The sequence below is a fragment of the Girardinichthys multiradiatus genome, chromosome 9, assembly GCF_021462225.1.
Source record: "Girardinichthys multiradiatus isolate DD_20200921_A chromosome 9, DD_fGirMul_XY1, whole genome shotgun sequence".
Classification (NCBI taxonomy): Eukaryota; Metazoa; Chordata; class Actinopteri; order Cyprinodontiformes; family Goodeidae; genus Girardinichthys; species Girardinichthys multiradiatus.
This window is the reverse complement of record NC_061802.1, coordinates 10780029-10799427: the sequence shown is the minus strand read 5'-3', so window position 1 is coordinate 10799427 and position 19399 is coordinate 10780029. Positions and strand designations below refer to the sequence as shown.

The following is a 19399-nucleotide window of genomic DNA, read 5'->3' as shown; positions in this document are numbered from 1 at the left end:
TTTGCTTCAACAAAAGATCTGTCAAAGTTTTTATTCCAGTTTGATCTCACTATTTGATTCAGGATGTTGAATCTGCCTGTGGATCTCATTGTGTCAGGAATACATTTAAGGTTTAATATATAGTTTTAATAGAAAGAATTAGTCCAACACAGTTCATATAATGCGCTTTTATATGTTTTAATAATATATTTCAACATTTAAATTATTTGTAAAATTCATAATAGGCAGATGTATGTGTTATTAATGGTTCCTTTAACTGATTAGGTTAGTTATTGTTATATTTATTATGTTTAACATTGTCACCTCCCTAAAATAATGGCTGAAGTTATTTTTTGTCAAAAATGATTTTTTTTTTGCCTAAATCATCTCCTCATGATGCTATCCACCTCTTGTAAAATTGTCTAAATCCTCAGTTGAAGAGGTCATGCAATTCCATGCCTGTTGTATAATGGCCTATGTCAAGAGTATAACCTAGCGAGTTTAACAAGCTTTTCAAAATGGCGACCACTTCAGGAAAAAATCAAAATCTACTTCCTTAATTCAGGGATCATCCTCTATTGTTAAGTGATATGTATTACCACAATATAGGCTAGGCATTAAATATCCCATAGATATTTAGCATTTTAATTCTGTCTTTCAGTCAGCATTTTTGTCCAAACAAATGTCATGAAGCTAGCATTTAGCAAAGAATGGAAGAGCTCCAGAACCTGTGGCTGCAACAAGTAATTGTTTTTTTGTTTTTCTTTATTTTTATAGATTACTTTATCAACTGTTTTTCTTTTATTTTTCCTCATTATATGTAGTTATGTAGCTTAATAAAAAGGACCATATGGCAACACCCATCTGTTATTACCTTTTTGGGTGAAATTAATAAATATTTTATATATTTTGTGAAGTTTTTTGTGTTTTCTGAAAAATTTGACTAATATGTGCAGAATGTGTTAAATTAAAACCTGGGCTGCCACCCCCCTGGTTGGTAATCACCTGTCTTATCGACACAATTTGGCCTTTGTGAAAATCTTTTTTCCTGATTCCAACACATCAACTTTGAGGACAAAATGTTCACTCTGCTTAAATATGCCCATCTACTGACAAAAGAAGAGATAATCAGCATTATTAATATTCAGTTTACCCTGTCTGTGGCCATAATGTTATGTGGGTTCATAACCTTGCTGCAATTTTAGACTATAATTGTTTAACGTTTTAACAGCCCTCCCCGTATCTTTGATTTTCGCTTTACGTTTTAACACTGAACTCAACCTTTATTGTGAAAGAACGTGAGATCGTTTCCTGTTTCCGCAGCGCGGAAACTTGATGCCATTTTTTCAGCTCTGATTGTGTGAAGTTGAGGTTTAGTCTGCCGCCGCCGCCTCCTCTCCGCTCGGCTGCAGGGGACACAAGACACTCCTGCAAGGGGACACTTCTGCAAGGGGACACTTCTGCAAGGGGACACTTCTGCAAAGGGACGCGGGCAGGTAAGATCAGTCAGTCCTGCTCTTCCTCTCTTCTTTTCTTCTCTTCTTTCATGCACAGATCAGGGGGGGGGGGAACGGCATGATGCTGGTAGGAGGCAGTTCTCCACTCTTACCTATCCTGCCCCAGCAGGACTATTTCTGCTGAGACTTTGCATGCCTTATTTTAAGACTTTGTATACACTGGAGTTCAATAAGATGCAGAGGTGCATTGCTTTGGATTTCATTCTTATTTCCTAAAACAGCTCTCTTTTCCTCAGGAGTATGTTTAGGCTGCAGTCGCCTCGGTGGCTGATGACAGGGCAGTCTTGTGTGTGCGTGTTCTGCCGGTCAGTGGATGATGTGGCTGTCAGCTGCCATCAGGTACATAACTGAAGGCTGGCATTGTCTCATTCACCAGCTGGGGGAGCAGCTCGCAGTTTCTGCCTTGTGCAAAGTGTGCACTAAAATGCATTAAATCAAGTTTCAAGGGACACAATGGTGTCATCACAGCCAACCTTTTACATCGTGCAAGCAAAGCTTATGTAACTTCTGGTCTACAACTGCAGGTAACCTTCCAGGCTCGCAGATGTGCACTCATCCTGTTGGTTTAATAAACGCTAGTTTCTGTTTTAAGTCATTGAATAATTATCCAACATTTATTGCAGTCCAGGAAGTTCATCATGATATGCATATTACATACAGTGATATTGTGATAACGATACATTTGTAATATATTCTGCATCCCTACTTGTAGCACAGCTCCAGGAGTATTTTCTTCTAAATGAAACATAACAGTGTTGTTTAAAAACATAAATACATGATTAATTATTAATTGGTATCATGCAATGAGGCTCTCCATGCCTGTAAAATATTTGGTAAAGCAATTTGTTTCGTTCTGAATAAAATGCTTTAAAACAGGGGTCTGCAAGTCCAGTCCTTGAGTGCCACTGTCCCTGCTGCATCACACCTGAATCAAAAGGCTGAATTACCTGCTTGGCATGTCAGCAGGTTTTGCAAAGGCCTGGTTATGAACCATTCATTTGATGTAGGTGTGTTGAAGAAGGGATGCATCCAAAAGTTGCAGGACAGTAGCACTTGAGGACTGGAGTTGCAGACCCCTGCTTTAAAAGATAAGGAGATGGTAACATCGTTTGGAATCTGTGATATAATAAATGAAGTTTATTTCAGTTTTTCCAATAGTAGGATAGACAACTCAGTATGTGGGTTCTATGTATGCTGTGAATCACAGGGCAAAACAGAATCACACAGGACAAACAACCATGCATATGCACACTCTTACCAATTTAGAGAGACCAATTAACCGTGCAGTCATGTTTTTGAACTGTGGGAGGAATCCAGAGTACCCAGAGAGAACCTACGCATGCTCATGGAGAACATGCAAACTTCATGCAGAAGGACCCCTGGCCCGGATTAGAACTTAGGATCTTTTTTACTGCACGGCAACAGTGCTACTAACTGCATCACAGTGCAGCTGGTGAGCTCATAGCAGAAATACATGAATGCAGTTTTTTTTTTATTCATTTATTGAAGTTCTATCTTCAACACCCAGCAGCTCATATCCATCCTGGTTCTGCTGAGCTTTCTTCTTGTTAAATAGAAGCAGCATGTGTGAATTCAGTACCAAAATTTAGATGGCTGCGTTGACTGTGGACCTCAGAAAACACAGTGGACCAACATCAGCAGATGATACGGCACCCCAAATCATCACTGACTTTGGAAACTTTACACTCAAACTACTTAGATTCTGTCTGTTTTTCAGTTTCCTCCAGACTCTGGGACCTTGATTTTCAAATGAAATGTAAAATGTATTTTTATATGAAAACAGGACTTTCAACTGTGCAACAATCCCAGATCTTTTTTGCTCTAGCACCGGTGAGATGCTTCTAACCTCTCTGGTTTTAGGAGTGTCTGATCATATGAAATGCAGCACTTGTAGCCCATGTCCTGGAAATGATTATGTAGGGTCGAGCTGCAGCCCATGCCTTGTGAATCTTGCCCAAACTCTTTGCTTCTCAGTCTTCTTAAGGCTGCGTTTGTGGCTACTGCTTGTGCATCTTTTCTACCACACTTTTTCCTTCCACTCAACTTTTCTTTAATATGTTTGGATTCAGCATCTGACCAGCCAGCTCCTTTAATAATGATCTTGATTGTGTAGAACATAAGATAACATCATTAAAAAATTCACATTTTATTGGTGTTATGTAATATTTAACTTTTTTATTTTACAGAGATTAGCTGTAAGCTGTCATCAAAATTAGGAGAAATAGAAGTTTGATATATATTACCCTGCATGTAATGTATTTAAACTGTATATAAGCCTTACATTTTGAATTAGTGAAATTACATTTTCGAATATATTCTAATTTGTTAAGATGCACAAGCTTTTTTTGTTCCAAAAATATTAAAAATATCTAAATTTCTTTTTAACATTATGGAGGAAAGTTGGATTCAAACTGGTTGTAGCTTCTAAGGTAGCACTTAAACTGGCAGGTTGTGCTGGATCATTGTTTAATCACAGTTATATTTTAAAAAATTAGGTAAGTTTTAGTCACGACAACATGCTTCGTCAATGTTAGAATGAATACCAATTAAATTATGTCAAATGTAAAGAGTTTTCTCTTCTATTTGTACTTTATAAGGGTCATATTGTGTATATTTGCTTCTTTGGACTGCTGCCTTATAGCATTTAAAAGGCAGTGTGCTCTGTTCCCTTCACTCCTGACTCACTTGCTTTGTGTCGAGTCAGCTCCCTCTCTCTCTCTCTCACTAAATATTGTTTCAGACTGGAGAGGCACATTTTCAGAGTGAGGGGAGCACGTCCGAGGTTCTCCCGCCTGTTTATGTTCCCACTTTTCATCTGCACACTGTTTATTTGGGGAAATCTGCAAAGGAATGCCAGACCTCTTGCTTTTTCTGTCTTTGTGGGAGACAGAGAGTTTAGTCTGAGATGTAGCCCCAGCCAGTGCTTTCTATCACCTGTTTGGAGGTTTTTATGTAGAGATCTGATGGATTCTAGACTCCATATTTCTAAATGAAGGCAGAATTATGACATTGGACTTATGAGCCATTTGATCCCCCCAGCCCCAAAGTCCTATTAGAAAAGACTGCCAATTTAATGAAATAATAAACTGAACCTAAAACTGATTCATGAGCTACTCCCAGATCAAAGTGGAGGCAGTTTGGGGGAGATTTCTACTCTCGGAGCTAAGCTGTGGGACACTTAGCATCTGTTCACTCCACACAGACTTTACTTTGAGCCGGTCATATGGCTTTGATTAGCGTACTGGGGTTTCGGATAGCTCCACTCTCCCTGGCAGCAGTTAAAGACAAGGACATCATAATTAGCTCCAGTATTTAAAGGAGAAAGCATTAGATGTGCATCTCTTGAAAAGCATCACACATTGCTCACCAAGAAAATGATCATCAGGTTCTTTTGGCTTCATTGCAGTAAGATTTGGCCCACAATTTGATATTTCCCACCTATGTTTGCAAATCAGTCCAGCTTTTTTCCCCCTTTCTAACAACAAGCCTTTTCTTTTCTGTCCTGCAAGCTGCGATAGCGTTGGAGGCTATGCAGCCTGCCTGCAACCCAGACCGCTTTCCCTCCTGGCCACGGCAGCAGCTGTACGCTCCTTTTTCGCAGCTCATCCAAGCAAAACACGGAGTAGAGAGTCAGCGCTCGCTTGGCCTGCTGACAAACATGCGTTTTTATTTCACAAAGAGTGATACAGCCCAGAGGGAAGGTTTTACACAACAGACCGCAGGAAGATGTACAACGCCATCACCTCTGCATGACATCCCAATCTCAATTAAGTCTGGTTTATAATGGAATAATATTTCACAGGTGAAAGTGGTGCAGGAACGTGCATGCATGTAAATGTTGAGGCGGATTTTTGTGAATCACTTTGAGGGGCTTTGCTTTAAAAAGCTCTGAGGGTCAGCACAGGGGGGGGGGTTCCTTTCCTCCTCCCTCCCTCCTGGGTTTAAATAAACAACAGGAGAGTTAGTGGTAATGAAAAGCATTTGATATCAAGCAGCCGAGTTTAATAACCTCACAATAAATTGTTAACGGGAGGAGGAGTAATAAAAAAGGAGCGGGGTTTAACTCTTTTGCAGGAAATGACAGGGAAAAAGCCAGAGGGAGGGGATGAGAGAAGGAGCTTTAGTTCTGCTTATGAGGGACGCTGCAACAGCACAAAAACCCATTAGTCTGCGTTTACTGTATCTGCTGCACATTACTGCTGACATAAAACAGGAGATCCTTTTGTACAAATTCCTCCACTTTCAGCTTAGGCTATGTGGTTTTTTTGTTTTTATCTTTTCCTTCTTCTTTTCAGGAGGGAACGTGTTCCCTCGGCTATCGTCACCAAAAGGTTTCCCATCTGCCTCTGATTACCTTTGGCTGGAGTTGGTTAGCTGCCAGCCATCCGGGCCTCTGCTCGCTTTTGAATCCCCAGTGGGATTGGGGAAGGAAGGTGGGCCGGGACAAGAGTAAACTCTCTGGGCAGTCTTTATAGTATATGAAAGCAGGAGTCAAGCTTTTTGGTTAAAAATTGCCCTGTCAGCAAAAAAAAAAAAAAAAATGTGTAAGTGAAGTGTAGCAATTAAACTGTATGTCCTGATCCTGATTAGTATAAATAAATGTTAAAATCAGTGGAAATGTCTGCGTGAGATTGTGCACTATCTGTCTGGGGGGGTGGGGGCGTATTTTTGAGTCAAATTTGAGGCCAAATTGGTTTACCATCGGATCAATGATCCCAAACACAGCAGCAAATCTACAAAGAACAGCTGAAAAAGACTCCTGGCAGTGGCTCAGTCAAAGTCCCAACCTCAACCTCGCTGAAACCCTAAAGAAAGCTGTGGAGAAAACTGATGCAACGTTGTAAAGAAGAGTGGGCAAATTTAGTTCACAGCAATATAAGAGACTGATGAAGTCATAAAGAAAACGACTTCTTCAAGTCGTTGCTGCTGATGGTGGTTTTACAAGCCACTCAGTCTCGTATGAAGTCAGTTTTTCTTTTACCTGACTATTGACACACTCATGGAAACTTGATTTTTCCCATGAAGGTATAAGTCAGAGTAATGTTACTACAGTCCTCGTTGTCTGAGGCGTGAATAAGCTCCATATAGGCACACATACCATCAGCTTCCGACATGCCGTCCAATTAGGCCTTTCAGGCAGGCTGCCAGAAAGTCACTCAGCCATACAACCAAACATCAGAGCCTTGGCAGCCTGGCGGTGATGGCATCCTGCTGCTTCTCTCAAATTAGCTAATTTTACCCCAGAAACTCCAGCATAATACCCACTTCAAACCCTGTTTATGAATTCAGTGTGCTGCCTTTATTTGTAATCACTCTTTCCGGTGCACGTGTCTAGACAGAGCTGTTGGTTCTGGACGTGCTGTTTTCATGAAAAGATAAAGTGTTAAAGCTAAGACTAATGTGTATGAGCTTTAAAGGCTTGTCCGCCTTGACTGGATGGGTCAGAGTGACCTCAGGCTCTCTCTCTCTCTATCTCTGTATATGTTCAGTTTCCTCTACTCCTCCCTCCTCTTTGAGTCCAAATTTGTCCCACCGCTCACTGTCATTCTCTTTACCGCTTTTCCTCTTAAACAGCTTCTCTACTACAAGGCAACGGAGAGAGCTGATAACCTCCATCTCAGACGTCCAGTGACGTGTTTATGAGGACTTCCACCATCGCTCAGTGACAGATAGACATGCTGCAGGTGCAGAGACTCTCTGACTGATCATCTTACAGCCATGGGCCAACAGAGCGCTGAGCTGTCCCACTGCTAGGCGACGGGGCATCCGACAGGGCAGGAGACATGTTGGGACAGAGGCCCGAGGACCACTGCACTGAAGTCTGTTACTATAGCAAATACTGTAGTAACCATGGAAAAGCTATGGAGGACTGCTCTGGTCTGCACTGTCGTTATCGTCCTGGTTGCCACCGAGATCACAGGAGGTCACGAAGATGAGATTAGTAAATCACAAGGTAAGATAAAAAATAAAACACGTGTTTGATAATATGTTTTTTTATGGTACTGTGCCTTGCTCTAGAGTTCACCGCGGTTGAAGATTTTTACCCATTTTGTCACGTTAAAGCCACAAGCTTTTTTTTTGGGGATTTTAGGTGATAAACCAGCTAAAAGGATCAGATTAACATAAAGTGAGAAGAGAAGAATATTTGGTTTTCATTTGTTTTTGAAGTAAAACTACATGCATTGGTATTCAGTCCCTTTACTCTGATACCTATCAATAAAATCCCCTGAAGCTCAAAGACACAATAAACTCCAGTTCAACCACTTCCCCAGAGTAGTATGGCAATAGTATGGCATAACTGCAAACCTACCAAGATGTAGCCATCAACCTTAACAGACCAGCTGGGAATGGAGAGCATTAATCACAGGTGTAGCCGACGGACTCAAGGTAACATGGGAGGAGCTGCGGAGATCCGCAGCTCAGGTAGAAGAAGACGTTGGCAGGACAACCACTGGTAACATACTCCACAAATCTGTCCTTTGTGAAACAGTGGCAAAAAAATCCGATGTTCAAAGAAAAACATGAAGTCCTGTTTGCACTTGTCCATCAACTATGTTGGGATGCAGCAAAAAGATGCAAAAGAAGGTGATCATCTTAAATAAGGCCAAAATTAAACTGTTTTGCCTACATGTAAAACTCTGTGTGTGGAAGAAAACTAACACTAAACATCACCCTCAGAACAACATCTCCACAGTGAAACAGTGAAACATGATGATGGCAGCATCTTTTACAGGAACTGGGGAGCTGGACATAGTTAAAGCAAGGATAGATGAAGCTGAATACAGGCCAACCCTGGAAGAAAACCTGATGGCGGCTGCAAAAGTCTTTAGAGTGGGGTGGAGTTTCACCTTCAAGCAGAACAACACTACACCTCCAGTCAGAGCTAAAATGGAATGGCTTAAATCAAAGCACATTCAGGTGTTGGAATGGCCCAGTCAAAGTCCAGACCTAAATCCTTTTGAAAATATGGAGCAAGAGTTGAAAATGGACGTTCACAGACGCTCAATAACAATTTCAATCTCCATATGTGCAAAGCTGGTGAAAGGGGTTGAATGAAAATGCATGTTTTGTTTTAGTTGGAATTTGACAAAATATGAAAAGGTTTAAGGGATTTGAATACTTTTTAAGGCACTGTACTATATCATCCCACATAATGTAATTGGCTGTACAGAAAAGGACAAAATAAATTGTTTTACACATAATACAAATCGTCATTGTGATGGAAAAGATGAAACAGTTTTGAATCTCTAAGAAGCAGTATTTGTGCATTTTCACCTTCCAGCAAATGCCCCAATGCACACCGTATAATAGAGGCAGGAGGATTCAGGACATACATTTTTTTTTTTTTCCCGTGGCACTAGTGGCCTTTGTTTCGCAGGAAATGGGCAGAGAGAAACAGGAGGAAGACATGCAGCAAAGGTCGCAGGGTTGGGAATGGAACCCTGGACGGATTTGTCAAGCTTCTGTATTTGGCTCACACGCACAACCTCTACGCCATGCGCCGCCCCACAAACATGACACAATGATAAGCTAGCCTCCTAGATTAAATACCCATCGTAGCTGATGTAGGGGACGAAGGCATGAACTTCTGCAAAATACACTAAATTATTCACTATCATGAAAACAGGCCAAAACTCATTGATTGGGGAATGAAATGAGCCATGTATACAAAGCATTTTTCCTAAAAGTCTTTTTTAAAAGGTTTTGTTTATGAATTAAGAAAGTTTTAGACATACAGGCATTTAATTTCCGCTTTTAGTATTGTTTTGTGCTAGATAACCACAGTGGTGTAGTGTGGACCAGAAATTAAAACTGTTGATATTTTTAGACTCCACAGTCATTATAATTCTGGGGTTTGCATCACAGATGAAGTGGGTTTATACTAGAAAACCTACATCTGTGACTGAGAACGGCTGATAAAATACTTGAAATAAGTCCCTTATCTTCTAAAAAAGTTGGATATTAAGTTGTGTGATGGAATAAGGTAAAATTATTAATAAATATTTGTTTTGCTATTCATCCATGTCTTTTTGATCGCACATCCACTGGATTTTATCTTGTCCTTAAACAGCAAGTAAATAACTAAAATTGGATTAGAAATAAACTATTAAAAATAAATAAAGAACAAAGTGTAAATAATAATTAAATATTTTAAAGAAATAAACTAAAATAAATTAAATAAAAACAGAATAACAACTTTGGGTTTGACTTTGAACATATAATATGCAGATTTTTGTCAATAGATTTCTAATAGAAATCTAGAGACGAACACAGTTTTTCATTTCAGTAAAAGAAAAACCATTTTCATGCTGTGAATTAAATGAATGTAATAAAAAATTCAGTTGCATATAATCCACATAAGAAAAGATTTTAGATCAGACGTAGGGCTGAGCTATTTGAATTTGAACTCTGCTTCAAGAAGTCATGTTGCCCACCTTTTACTTACTTACTTTCTTTCACTGAACACCTTTAAAGACAAAATGTTCCCCGGTGTCCATGTGTGATCATGCAGAAAAAGACCGTCTTTGTGCATTTCCTAAATTTGCCCTCTGACCTCTAAAAGGCATCTGGTTCTAATGGCCTGTAATGCTTCTTCCTTTAAAGAAATCTCCCTCAGACCTTATGTGGGTTTTTAACCTCAACATTGCCTTCAGAACCACCCAATGCATCAGTTGTGGAATTTGATTTGTTGTAAATGGAGTTTCCTGTGGAAATAAATCCACATAATGAATCTGTGCAGTTGCTTTAGACTTTTTAGGTCATTGTTCGCATGTTCTTGGCTGCTGCTTTCTTTGGTTTCACCAATACACTATATAAAAGTATTCAGTCATCTGCTTTTACATGTACATGAGTTTTGATGACATCCTATTCTTAATCTATAAGGTCTAATATGCTCATGGACCCACCATTCCCAGCAATAGCAACTTTACCTATTCTGTAAGCATCTTCTAGGTTTAGGAGTGTGTTGATAGTTTGATGAGAAAACCAGAATTGCATCCTTCACTCTAATTAATCTTAAAGGTGCTCAGGAAAGTCGAGGTCAGGACTCCGTGCAGGCCAGTAAAGTTTCTCCACACCCAACTTTATACACCTGCCGCCATAGAAGTGATTGTAACACCAGGATTCATTGATTTGGTGATGTGACCCAATAGTTTTGGCAATATATTGTACTTCAAAAACTAACAGCAAGTCCACAGCTTTCTGCAACAAACCTACAAGAGGCAGACATGCAACCCGGCCAAACAATGGACCCCTCCGCCCCTCTGCAGCCAAAGGACTACCAGCTATCCAGAATTTCCTGTGAAGTCAAATGCAATCAAATCAAACAAAGCCATCTCAACCTTTCTGTGTTTTTTTCAACAAGATTCGTCTCAACTAAAGCTAACAATGAAGACTAAGTCTTATTACAAAGCTGGTTATCAATGTGGTAAGTCAACTCAGGGTTACTGACTCTGAATATGTGCGCATTCATGTAAAACAGGCAGAGCTGCAATAAGAGGACCAATCACAATGAAAGTGCCATAGAACTGCTGGCTATGACCACTGGAAAGCTTCTGTGTTAATTTAGGATCCTAAACAGAATTTAAAAAATTTACAACAATGTCGGTGTGAACATAAACATACAGATAGCTGGTGCTAAATGACAAGGAGATCTTCTCAAAGGGAAATATTTTATTGGAGAAGTGATTACATTTTCGCAGTTGGTAGCACTGTTGCCTTGCAGCAAGAAGGTCCTGGGTTCAACTCCCGGCCCGGGGTCTTTCTGCGTGGAGTTTGCATGTTCTCCCTGTGCATGCGTGGGTTCTCCGGCTTCCTCCCACAGTCCAAAGAAAGACATGCCTGTTACGTTAATTGGTCTCTCTAAATTTCCCTTAGGTGTGTGAATGATTGTGTGCATGGTTGTTTGTGTGTTGCCCTGCGTTGGATTGGCGACCTGTCCAGGTTGTACCCCGCCTCCCCCCATAGACTGCTGGAGATAGGCACCAGCTTCCCCATGACCCACTATGGAAGAAGCGGTAGAAAATGACTGACTGACGATTACCTTTACTTTCTTTTTTCAAATAGTTTTTGCAGCACTAGTGGCCATGTATTTTTTTTAAATAAGCAGACAGAAGGTGGGGTGGGAAGAGAGGGAACACATGCAGTATAGATGACTAGAGTCGGGATTCAAACCCAGGATGGCTGTGTTGAGGACTAAGGCCTCTTTATATGGGTTTCACGCTCTACCACTACGCCACGCGCCGCGCCCTCCAGGGCCATTCCTCAAGGGCCGGTGTCCTGCAACTTTAGATGTGTCCCTGTTCTAACACACCTGGAAAAATTAGCAAATGTGCCTCCTTAGCATGCATTCAAGCTCTACATACAGTAGCTCTGCTAATGAGGTCAATATCTGAGTGAGGTCTGTATCTGCAGAGATGCATCTAAAAGTGGCAGGACCCCGTCCATCAAGGACGCTGCTTTAGAGTAATCAGTCTCTGTTTTAGTTTACAAATGTATCAGTTCTGCTGTGGTATCCCTAATAAAGATTTTCAGATGAGCCAAGATGTAATGGTGGAACTCGATGAGGAGGAGAAGAAAAGGAACATAGGAGCATAGCAAAATAAAGTTAATTGGGGTCTCCATTTCTCTTGGAAGGCAGTCTTCTAAATCATTTCTGGGGGATTTTAATCTCAGTCAGCCACAAGAGCATTAACAGAGTTATGCACAGATGTTGGAAGATAACGGCTGGCATGGAGTTCATGTCAAACCCTGAGCCACAGGCTGCATTTCAGTTCCTCGGCACTAAATTCAGAAAAATTATAAGTTTAAGCTTGACTGGTTAAAAACAAAAAAATGACTTCTTTTAAACTGTTAAAACAGACTCCTTTGCCTAAAATATCAGACTAAGCGATGGAGTGTTTGATCAGGTTAGTTATTGGTGATTCCCTGATCAACCAGCATCTTTAAAACCTAATTTGTGATCTGATTTTTCTTACCATGTCTGTAAGAGTTGCAAACAATTCAGATCTAGATCAGGTCAGAGAGAAAACAAAAACACAGAATTAGCATTTTTATAACTTTACTTTGATAAAAACACATGTTGTTCTCTATAGAGGTCCCGAACCTGTCATTGCTGACAAGTGGAAGAAAGAGTCCTGAAAATGATTGCAGACACCATGAGTGGCTTAAAAAACAGAAAAAGGATATAAAACATAGGATTGCACAAACTGATACAGAACGGTTTTTATCTATCTTATTTGTAGTGGTATCTAGATTTAGAAATGTTTTACAACATTTTAGTAAGCAATTGTCTAAATAAACAATTTACTAACAGTTTTACTTAAATATAATTATAGACCCAGGATGTCCTAAGTATTGATCTGATGCCAATGGACACTTTTTCAAAATGGTTGAGATCTTCTTAATGGAAAAAGTTAGGTACAACACATAGTATTTTTTCTTTTATTAGCCATGTTATGTTTTTTTTCCCTTTCATTTTAATATAATAGTACGTAGGGCCACAAACACTCGGGCACACCCGTTCATTGAACTCGGCTGAATACAGCAAGAGTTTTAAAAGAAAGTTTTTGTTTTTGTCGCTGCAATAAACTGAAATGGTTTTCTAGACCAGAGATCAGCAACCGTTGCAACCCTAAGAGGCATTTTCACATTCGGTCTAGCTAAAGTAAATTTGCTTAGAGACACAAAAGCTACATGACCATAAAAAACAAAGAAAAAAAATTTACTTTTTTTTAAAATAATTATTTTGGGTTTTTATGACTTAAACTAAAGAAAATCATCACACTTTTACATATAGAGAATTAATACATTTTCCTTAATGTACCATATAATTTTTATAGAAAATGAGCTGTAATGGCAAGAGTAAAAAAAGCATACTTCACAAAAACACTAACACTATTAGTGTAAACAAAACTGCTGTCTAGCATTTATTTATCACTAAAACACATTACCCTGAAATGTAGGAAACCAGTTTTTTTGGCCTACACTAATTTGTTCTTGTCTACTTTGTTTCATTTATATTACATGTTTCATTTGTTTCTCAACTAGATAAAAGAAAATTATTTAGGGTTTTTAGACGGGGAAAAAAATCATTGCCCCCGAATATGTTCAACTTGATGTTTTTGGCTCACTGTGCTAAAAGTTTGGACACCTCTGGTATGGACTATTACAGGTTGCACTGTGGATTAGGAGAGTATTTTCTTTGTTAAAAAATATTATTAGGGAATCATTTATATGAACCTGTCCAGTGGATTTCCTATTTCCTAAAATTCACTGACACATCCTGGGTTTGAGTTTGATCTGTTGTTCAGACTTTTAAATGTTCACTTAGTGAATTTTACCTGCTTAGAGATAACATAGCAAATACCTCCGCTCATTACTGGCATAAATGTTATACTCTTTTTGGGATTGAAATTATGTATTTTAGTCGTTTTCTTTCCTCAGGATGGGCATAAATATTCAGCTACGTTGAAAAACAAAAACAGGGTGCACAAGTTGTAATTTTTTGCATATGTGGGTCACAGATATAGTGGTGTAAGAAAAGTATTTCCCCGCTAACATATTTTTTCAGTAATTGTGGGACTCCTGAGGCGGCTGACGGGTACCGTGGGGCCGGGCGGTGGCAGAGGCAAAACATCGGACCTGGGAGGAGTTTGGTGAGGCCATGGAGAAGGACTACCGGTTGGCCCCAAAGCGATTCTGGCAAACCGTCCGGCGCCTCAGGAGGGGGAAGCAGTGCTTCGCCAACAATGTTTACAGTGGGGCTGGGGAGCTGCTGACCTCGACTGGGGACATTATCGGCCGGTGGAAGGAATACTTCGAGGATCTCCTCAATCCTGCCATCACGCATTCCCTGGTGGAAACAGAGGCTGGGGACTCGGGGTTGGACTCTTTCATCACCCAGGCTGAAGTCACCGAGGTGGTTAAAAAGCTCCGCGGTGGCAGGGCTTCGGGGTTGGATGAGATCCGCCCTGAGTACCTCAAGTCTTTGAATGTTGTAGGGCTGTCATGTTTGACACGCCTCTTCAACATTGCGTGGCGGACGGGGACAGTGCCTTTGGATTGGCAGACTGGGGTGGTGGTCCCCCTACATAAGAAGGGGGATCAGAGGGTGTGTTCCAACTACAGGGGGATCATACTCCTCAGCCTCCCTGGTAAGGCCTACGCCAGGGTATTGGAGAGGAGAGTCCGGCCGATAGTCGAACCCCGGCTTCAGGAGGAGCAGTGTGGTTTTCGTCCCGGCAACACTGGACCAGCTCTATACCCTCTAAAAGGTACTCGAAGGTTCATGGGAGTTTGCCACATGTGTTTTGTGAACCTGGAGAAAGCATTCAACTGTGTCCCTCGTGATTCCCTGTGGGGGGTGCTCCAGGAGTATGGAATTGGGGGCCCTTTACTAGGAGCCATCCGATCTCTGTACAAGCGGAGCAGGAGTTTGGTTCACATTGCCGGCACTAAGTCGGACCTGTTCCCGGTGCATGTGGGACTCCGGCAGGGCTGCCCTTTGTCACCGGTCCTGTTCATAACTTTTATGGACAGGATTTCTAGACGCAGCCGAGGGCCGGAGGGGGTCTGGTTTGGGGACCAGAGGATTTCGTCTCTTCTTTTTGCAGATGACGTGGTCCTGCTGGCCCCCTCTAGCCAAGACCTACAGCATGCCCTGGGGCAGTTCGCAGCCAAGTGTGAAGCGGCTGGGATGAAGATCAGCTCCTCCAAGTCCGAAACCATGGTTCTCGACCGGAAAAGGGTGGCTTGTCCTCTTCAGGTTGGAGGGGAGTTCCTGCCTCAAGTGGAGGAGTTTAAGTATCTCGGGGTCTTGTTCACGAGGGAGGGAAGAATGGAGCGGGAGATTGACAGACATATCGGTGCGGCTGCCACAGTAACGGGGGCGCTGTGCCGGTCCGTTGTGGTGAAAAGAGAGCTGAACCGAAAAGCGAAGCTCTCGATTTACCGGTCGGTCTACGTTCCTACCCTCACCCATGGCCATGAACTTTGGGTCATGACCGAAAAAACGAGATCCCGGATACAAGCGGCGGAAATGAGCTTCCTCCATAGGGTGGCCGGGCACTCCCTTAGAGATAGGGTGAGGAGCTCGGCCATCCGGGAGGGGCTCGGAGTAGAGCCGCTGCTCCTCCACATTGAGAGGAGCCAGTTGAGGTGGCTCGGGCATCTATACCGGATGCCTCCTGGACACCTTCCTCGGGAGGTGTTCAAGGCACGTCCCACCGGAAGGAGGCCCAGGGGACGGCCCAGGACACGCTGGAGGGACTATGTCTCTCGGCTGGCCTGGGAACGCCTTGGGCTCCCCCCGGAGGAGCTGGAGGAGGTGTCTGGGGAGAGGGACGCCTGGGTGTCTCTGCTGAGTCTGCTGCCCCCGCGACCCGGTCCCGGATAAAGCGGAAGACGACGAGTACGAGTACATATTTTTTCAGGTTTTAATTATTTATTTTTTATCACAGCTAAATGTTTCGGATCAGTTCTGTAACCATGATTTTATTTATTAAGAGAAAAAAGCTATCCAAACCTACCTAGTTTGAATGAAAAAAGTAATTGCCTGCTTAACCTAATAACTAATTATTTTACTCTTGGTTTAAAAACTGCCATTAAGCATTTGCAATAACTGGCGGTGAGTCTGAAGCTCCGCCTCCAGCCGTCAGGTCGTTTGATCCGATGCAGGCAGTCTGATTACAGGCAGCTCCCTCCTCCTGCAGGCACAGGTTCACCTAAAGACGTCAATAAATTTCCGAACCAAACACGCTGTTTCATGGTGGTATTGTTTTGGGGGAAATGTTTGTGCGTCTGAAGAGCTGATTTTATGTCTGATCGGCTGATTTGGGATGTTATTAAATACAGCGTGCCTCCTGCATGTAATTCAGAAAGTTGATGTGTCCTTCTTTTCTTTCAGCCTTCAGGCATGATTCATAATTTGTAAATAGTAAAATTATACTTTGGTATGACCCGCTCCGGCCATTGTGGTCCTTAATATTATTGTAGTCGCTCTTGAGTTTTATTAACTTTTCCCTGAACTACCTTATCATTACTTCTGCTCCAATGGCCAATCAGTGAACAGCAGTCTATTTACGTCACATGTAGACCCTGGTTTTACCTGCACAGGAGCAGGGACCAAAAAAGTAGGTACCGGTACAGAAAAACAGTAATGGAAACGCTCATAAAGTAAGCCGACGAGTCGAGTGGGGCCAAATCGAGCCAGTGGAAAAGGGGCATTAGTGACCCCCTGGATGAGCCTTCAGTGCACTCTTGGAGTGATTTCAGTTGGCACTTCTGTAAAGGTTCTCCACTGTTTCATGTTTTCTCCATTTGTGGAGAATGGCTCTCTCTGTGGTTCCCTGTTGGAGTCCTAAAAAATGGCTTTATAATCCTGAGACCTCTGTGGTTTTTGAGTTGTCCCTTAACAGCATAACTCATTTCTTTTCACCAGAGGGTGACACTTTGGATCAGATGGTACAAACTTGGACAAAATTAAGTGCTCCAGCAGAACAATTATCTCAGTGGTCACTTAGAAAAAGCAAACTGAATCAGGGTCCAATCTCAACCCAAATATGTGGACTTCGTTTAAAAGCTGGATCTGTGGCAGGAAGCAATTTAAATCATTTTAACCAATTCTGATTGGAAGACTGGTCAAACATCCAGCAGAACGTTTCCAGAAGCTTGTTGATGGCTTGTGACTGGTTTGATATTTCACAGCTTGTATATTCTTGACTGGATTAAATTGAAACTTGTGCACATGATTTCTGTGTTTTATTTTTAATTTACTGAAGTTGTTTCATGTGTTCTCAGTACATCCCAAAAGCAGAAGGTTCAAATGCAATATTATTCTGTATTGAAAAACATAATTAAACATGGTTATTATCTAGGTTTTAGAGTCAAGTCAGAAAGAAATTAAGATATAGTCTTCCTAAAAATATTTCTTACATTAAACAACAAAAACATCCTCTTCTATACACAGGTGAGGAGTAACCCCTCCCCCATCCCTCATTTCTGGTCATCAAAGATGATAATAGTTATATTCTCCCCTCTCTCATAGGATCTGCTGCTAACAAGACTGAGCAGCGGTGTTCGGACAGAGAGCCCAAATACGTACGTCTGGCATGGAGGGAGGTGCTCTTTTCCATCCAGAGTACTTCCTTCCACTATTTTCATTTAGCGATAACAGATCCAGGGGCGTGTCTTACCAGCACAGAAACCTCTGTATGTGACCCCATTGGTTTGGGTGTTTTCTCCTGTTAACATTAGCAGCCGTGTTTCCCCTGTTTCTTGTTTCCATGTAGCTTGATTTCAGCTTCATAGTTGACTTATGTTTTCTTCTTGTGTTTTATAGGGTTTGTTTTTGTCTGGACAGCTGGGTATTTCTACCTTGTTTGCTAATAACTGGCCCAGTTTACCCACTGGACCCTCACTTACTTGCCCAGGAACAGTTTGGATATAAATCCATGATTACCTCACATTAAAAGTCACTAAACTGTACAACTTCGGCTGGACAGATGTTAGATTAGGTCCAGAAAAATCTAAACTTATCCAAATGTTATCAAAAAGTTGCATTGAGATGCTTTTTTTCTTCTGAATACAACACGTTTGTTTTTAGCACATGTTTTATGACTCTGAAACACCAAACTACCAGAGAACCACCTAAGATGACCTCATTTAGTTCTTGAGCCCATCTTGTTAATGTCTCTACAAGATCTCAACTCTCTTTACTAATGTTTAAACGTGTCCCATGAAACAGCAGTTTGCTCTAAATCAAGTCAATAAAGTGACACAGTAGGTGCTGGTGGTCTGTGTGGGAGCCACAAGAGGTGGTGGGGTATCCTGTGGAGCAAAAGCCTATAAAAGCTGTTAAAAAAGCTAGCGGTGATGTTTTATTCAGGCAGTAGACTAATTTGTGTTGGTGCTCTTCATTGTTCTGTGTGAGGTCTTAGTAATTTGCATGGCTTTTATCTATTAGAATAAAGCAGCCCCAGTTATTCCCTCTGCAGGAGATTTTCCCGTGCCTCAGAGATAATGCTGATACTACCTGTGTGCTTTGTTGTGGTTTCTGTCAGAAGACTGGATGAGTTGTGGACAGCTCTGTCTGTGTGGGATGGTTACACTTCTGAGGAAGTCTCAGGATTACAGCTCACAGGGATTTTGGAGCTTTTATCTTTGTGACTTTTAGGGTATTCAGATGTAAAGAACTGAAGTTTGACTGACTTAGCTACATTTTATTACTCACTTTTACTTACTTTCTTTTGTACGTGTACTTTCTTCCTTACTTTTATATTTACTTATTTTCTTAGGTACTTACTTTTATTTACTCTCTTACTTTTACTTTCTTACTTACATTTACTTCATTTCTTAATTTTACTTACTTTTGCCTGTTTACTTTGACTGTTTCTTACTTTTACTTTGTTTTTTACTTGTACGTACAAACTTTTGCTTTCTTGTATACGCTCTTCCTCACTTTTACATTTACTGTTCTTTTACTTCTGTTTACTTTTACTTACTTTTGCTCATGTGTTTTTACTTACTTTCTTTTCTACCCTTACTTTTACTTTCCTTCTGACTTTTTACTTTCTCTTATTGATCCTTCTTTACTTTTGCTTTCTTTCTTACTTACTTTTACTTTCTCACTAACTTATAATTTCTTAATGACTTTATTACTTACCAATGTACTTACTTATACTACCTGACATGCTTAATTACATATAGTAGTTTATTTTTGTTAAACATCTCTAATCTAAGATAATCTAGATGGACTGATGATTACATAAAAACCAAAAAATAAGAAGATCGCTCATACAAAAATTACCCTTTGAAGACGTTTTACATAAAGCCACCAAATAGTACCCACTGGATGCTCCACGGGTTACTGAACCAGTGGTTCT

The 19399-nt window shown here is 41.0% G+C and overlaps 1 protein-coding gene across 2 annotated transcripts in view; it reads left to right on the top strand.

Annotated features, from left to right (window-relative positions):
- The first annotated feature begins 1338 nt into the window (after window positions 1–1338).
- adamts10 (ADAM metallopeptidase with thrombospondin type 1 motif, 10) overlaps window positions 1339–19399 on the top strand; it is a 75161-nt gene continuing 57100 nt past the window's right edge. For both annotated transcript variants that reach the window (XM_047375892.1, XM_047375891.1), the window contains exons 1-2: window positions 1339–1475; window positions 7092–7470. In XM_047375892.1, the coding sequence (XP_047231848.1) occupies window positions 7368–7470 (103 nt within the window). In that variant the 5' untranslated portion in view covers window positions 1339–1475; window positions 7092–7367. The remainder of the gene's footprint in view (window positions 1476–7091; window positions 7471–19399) is intronic.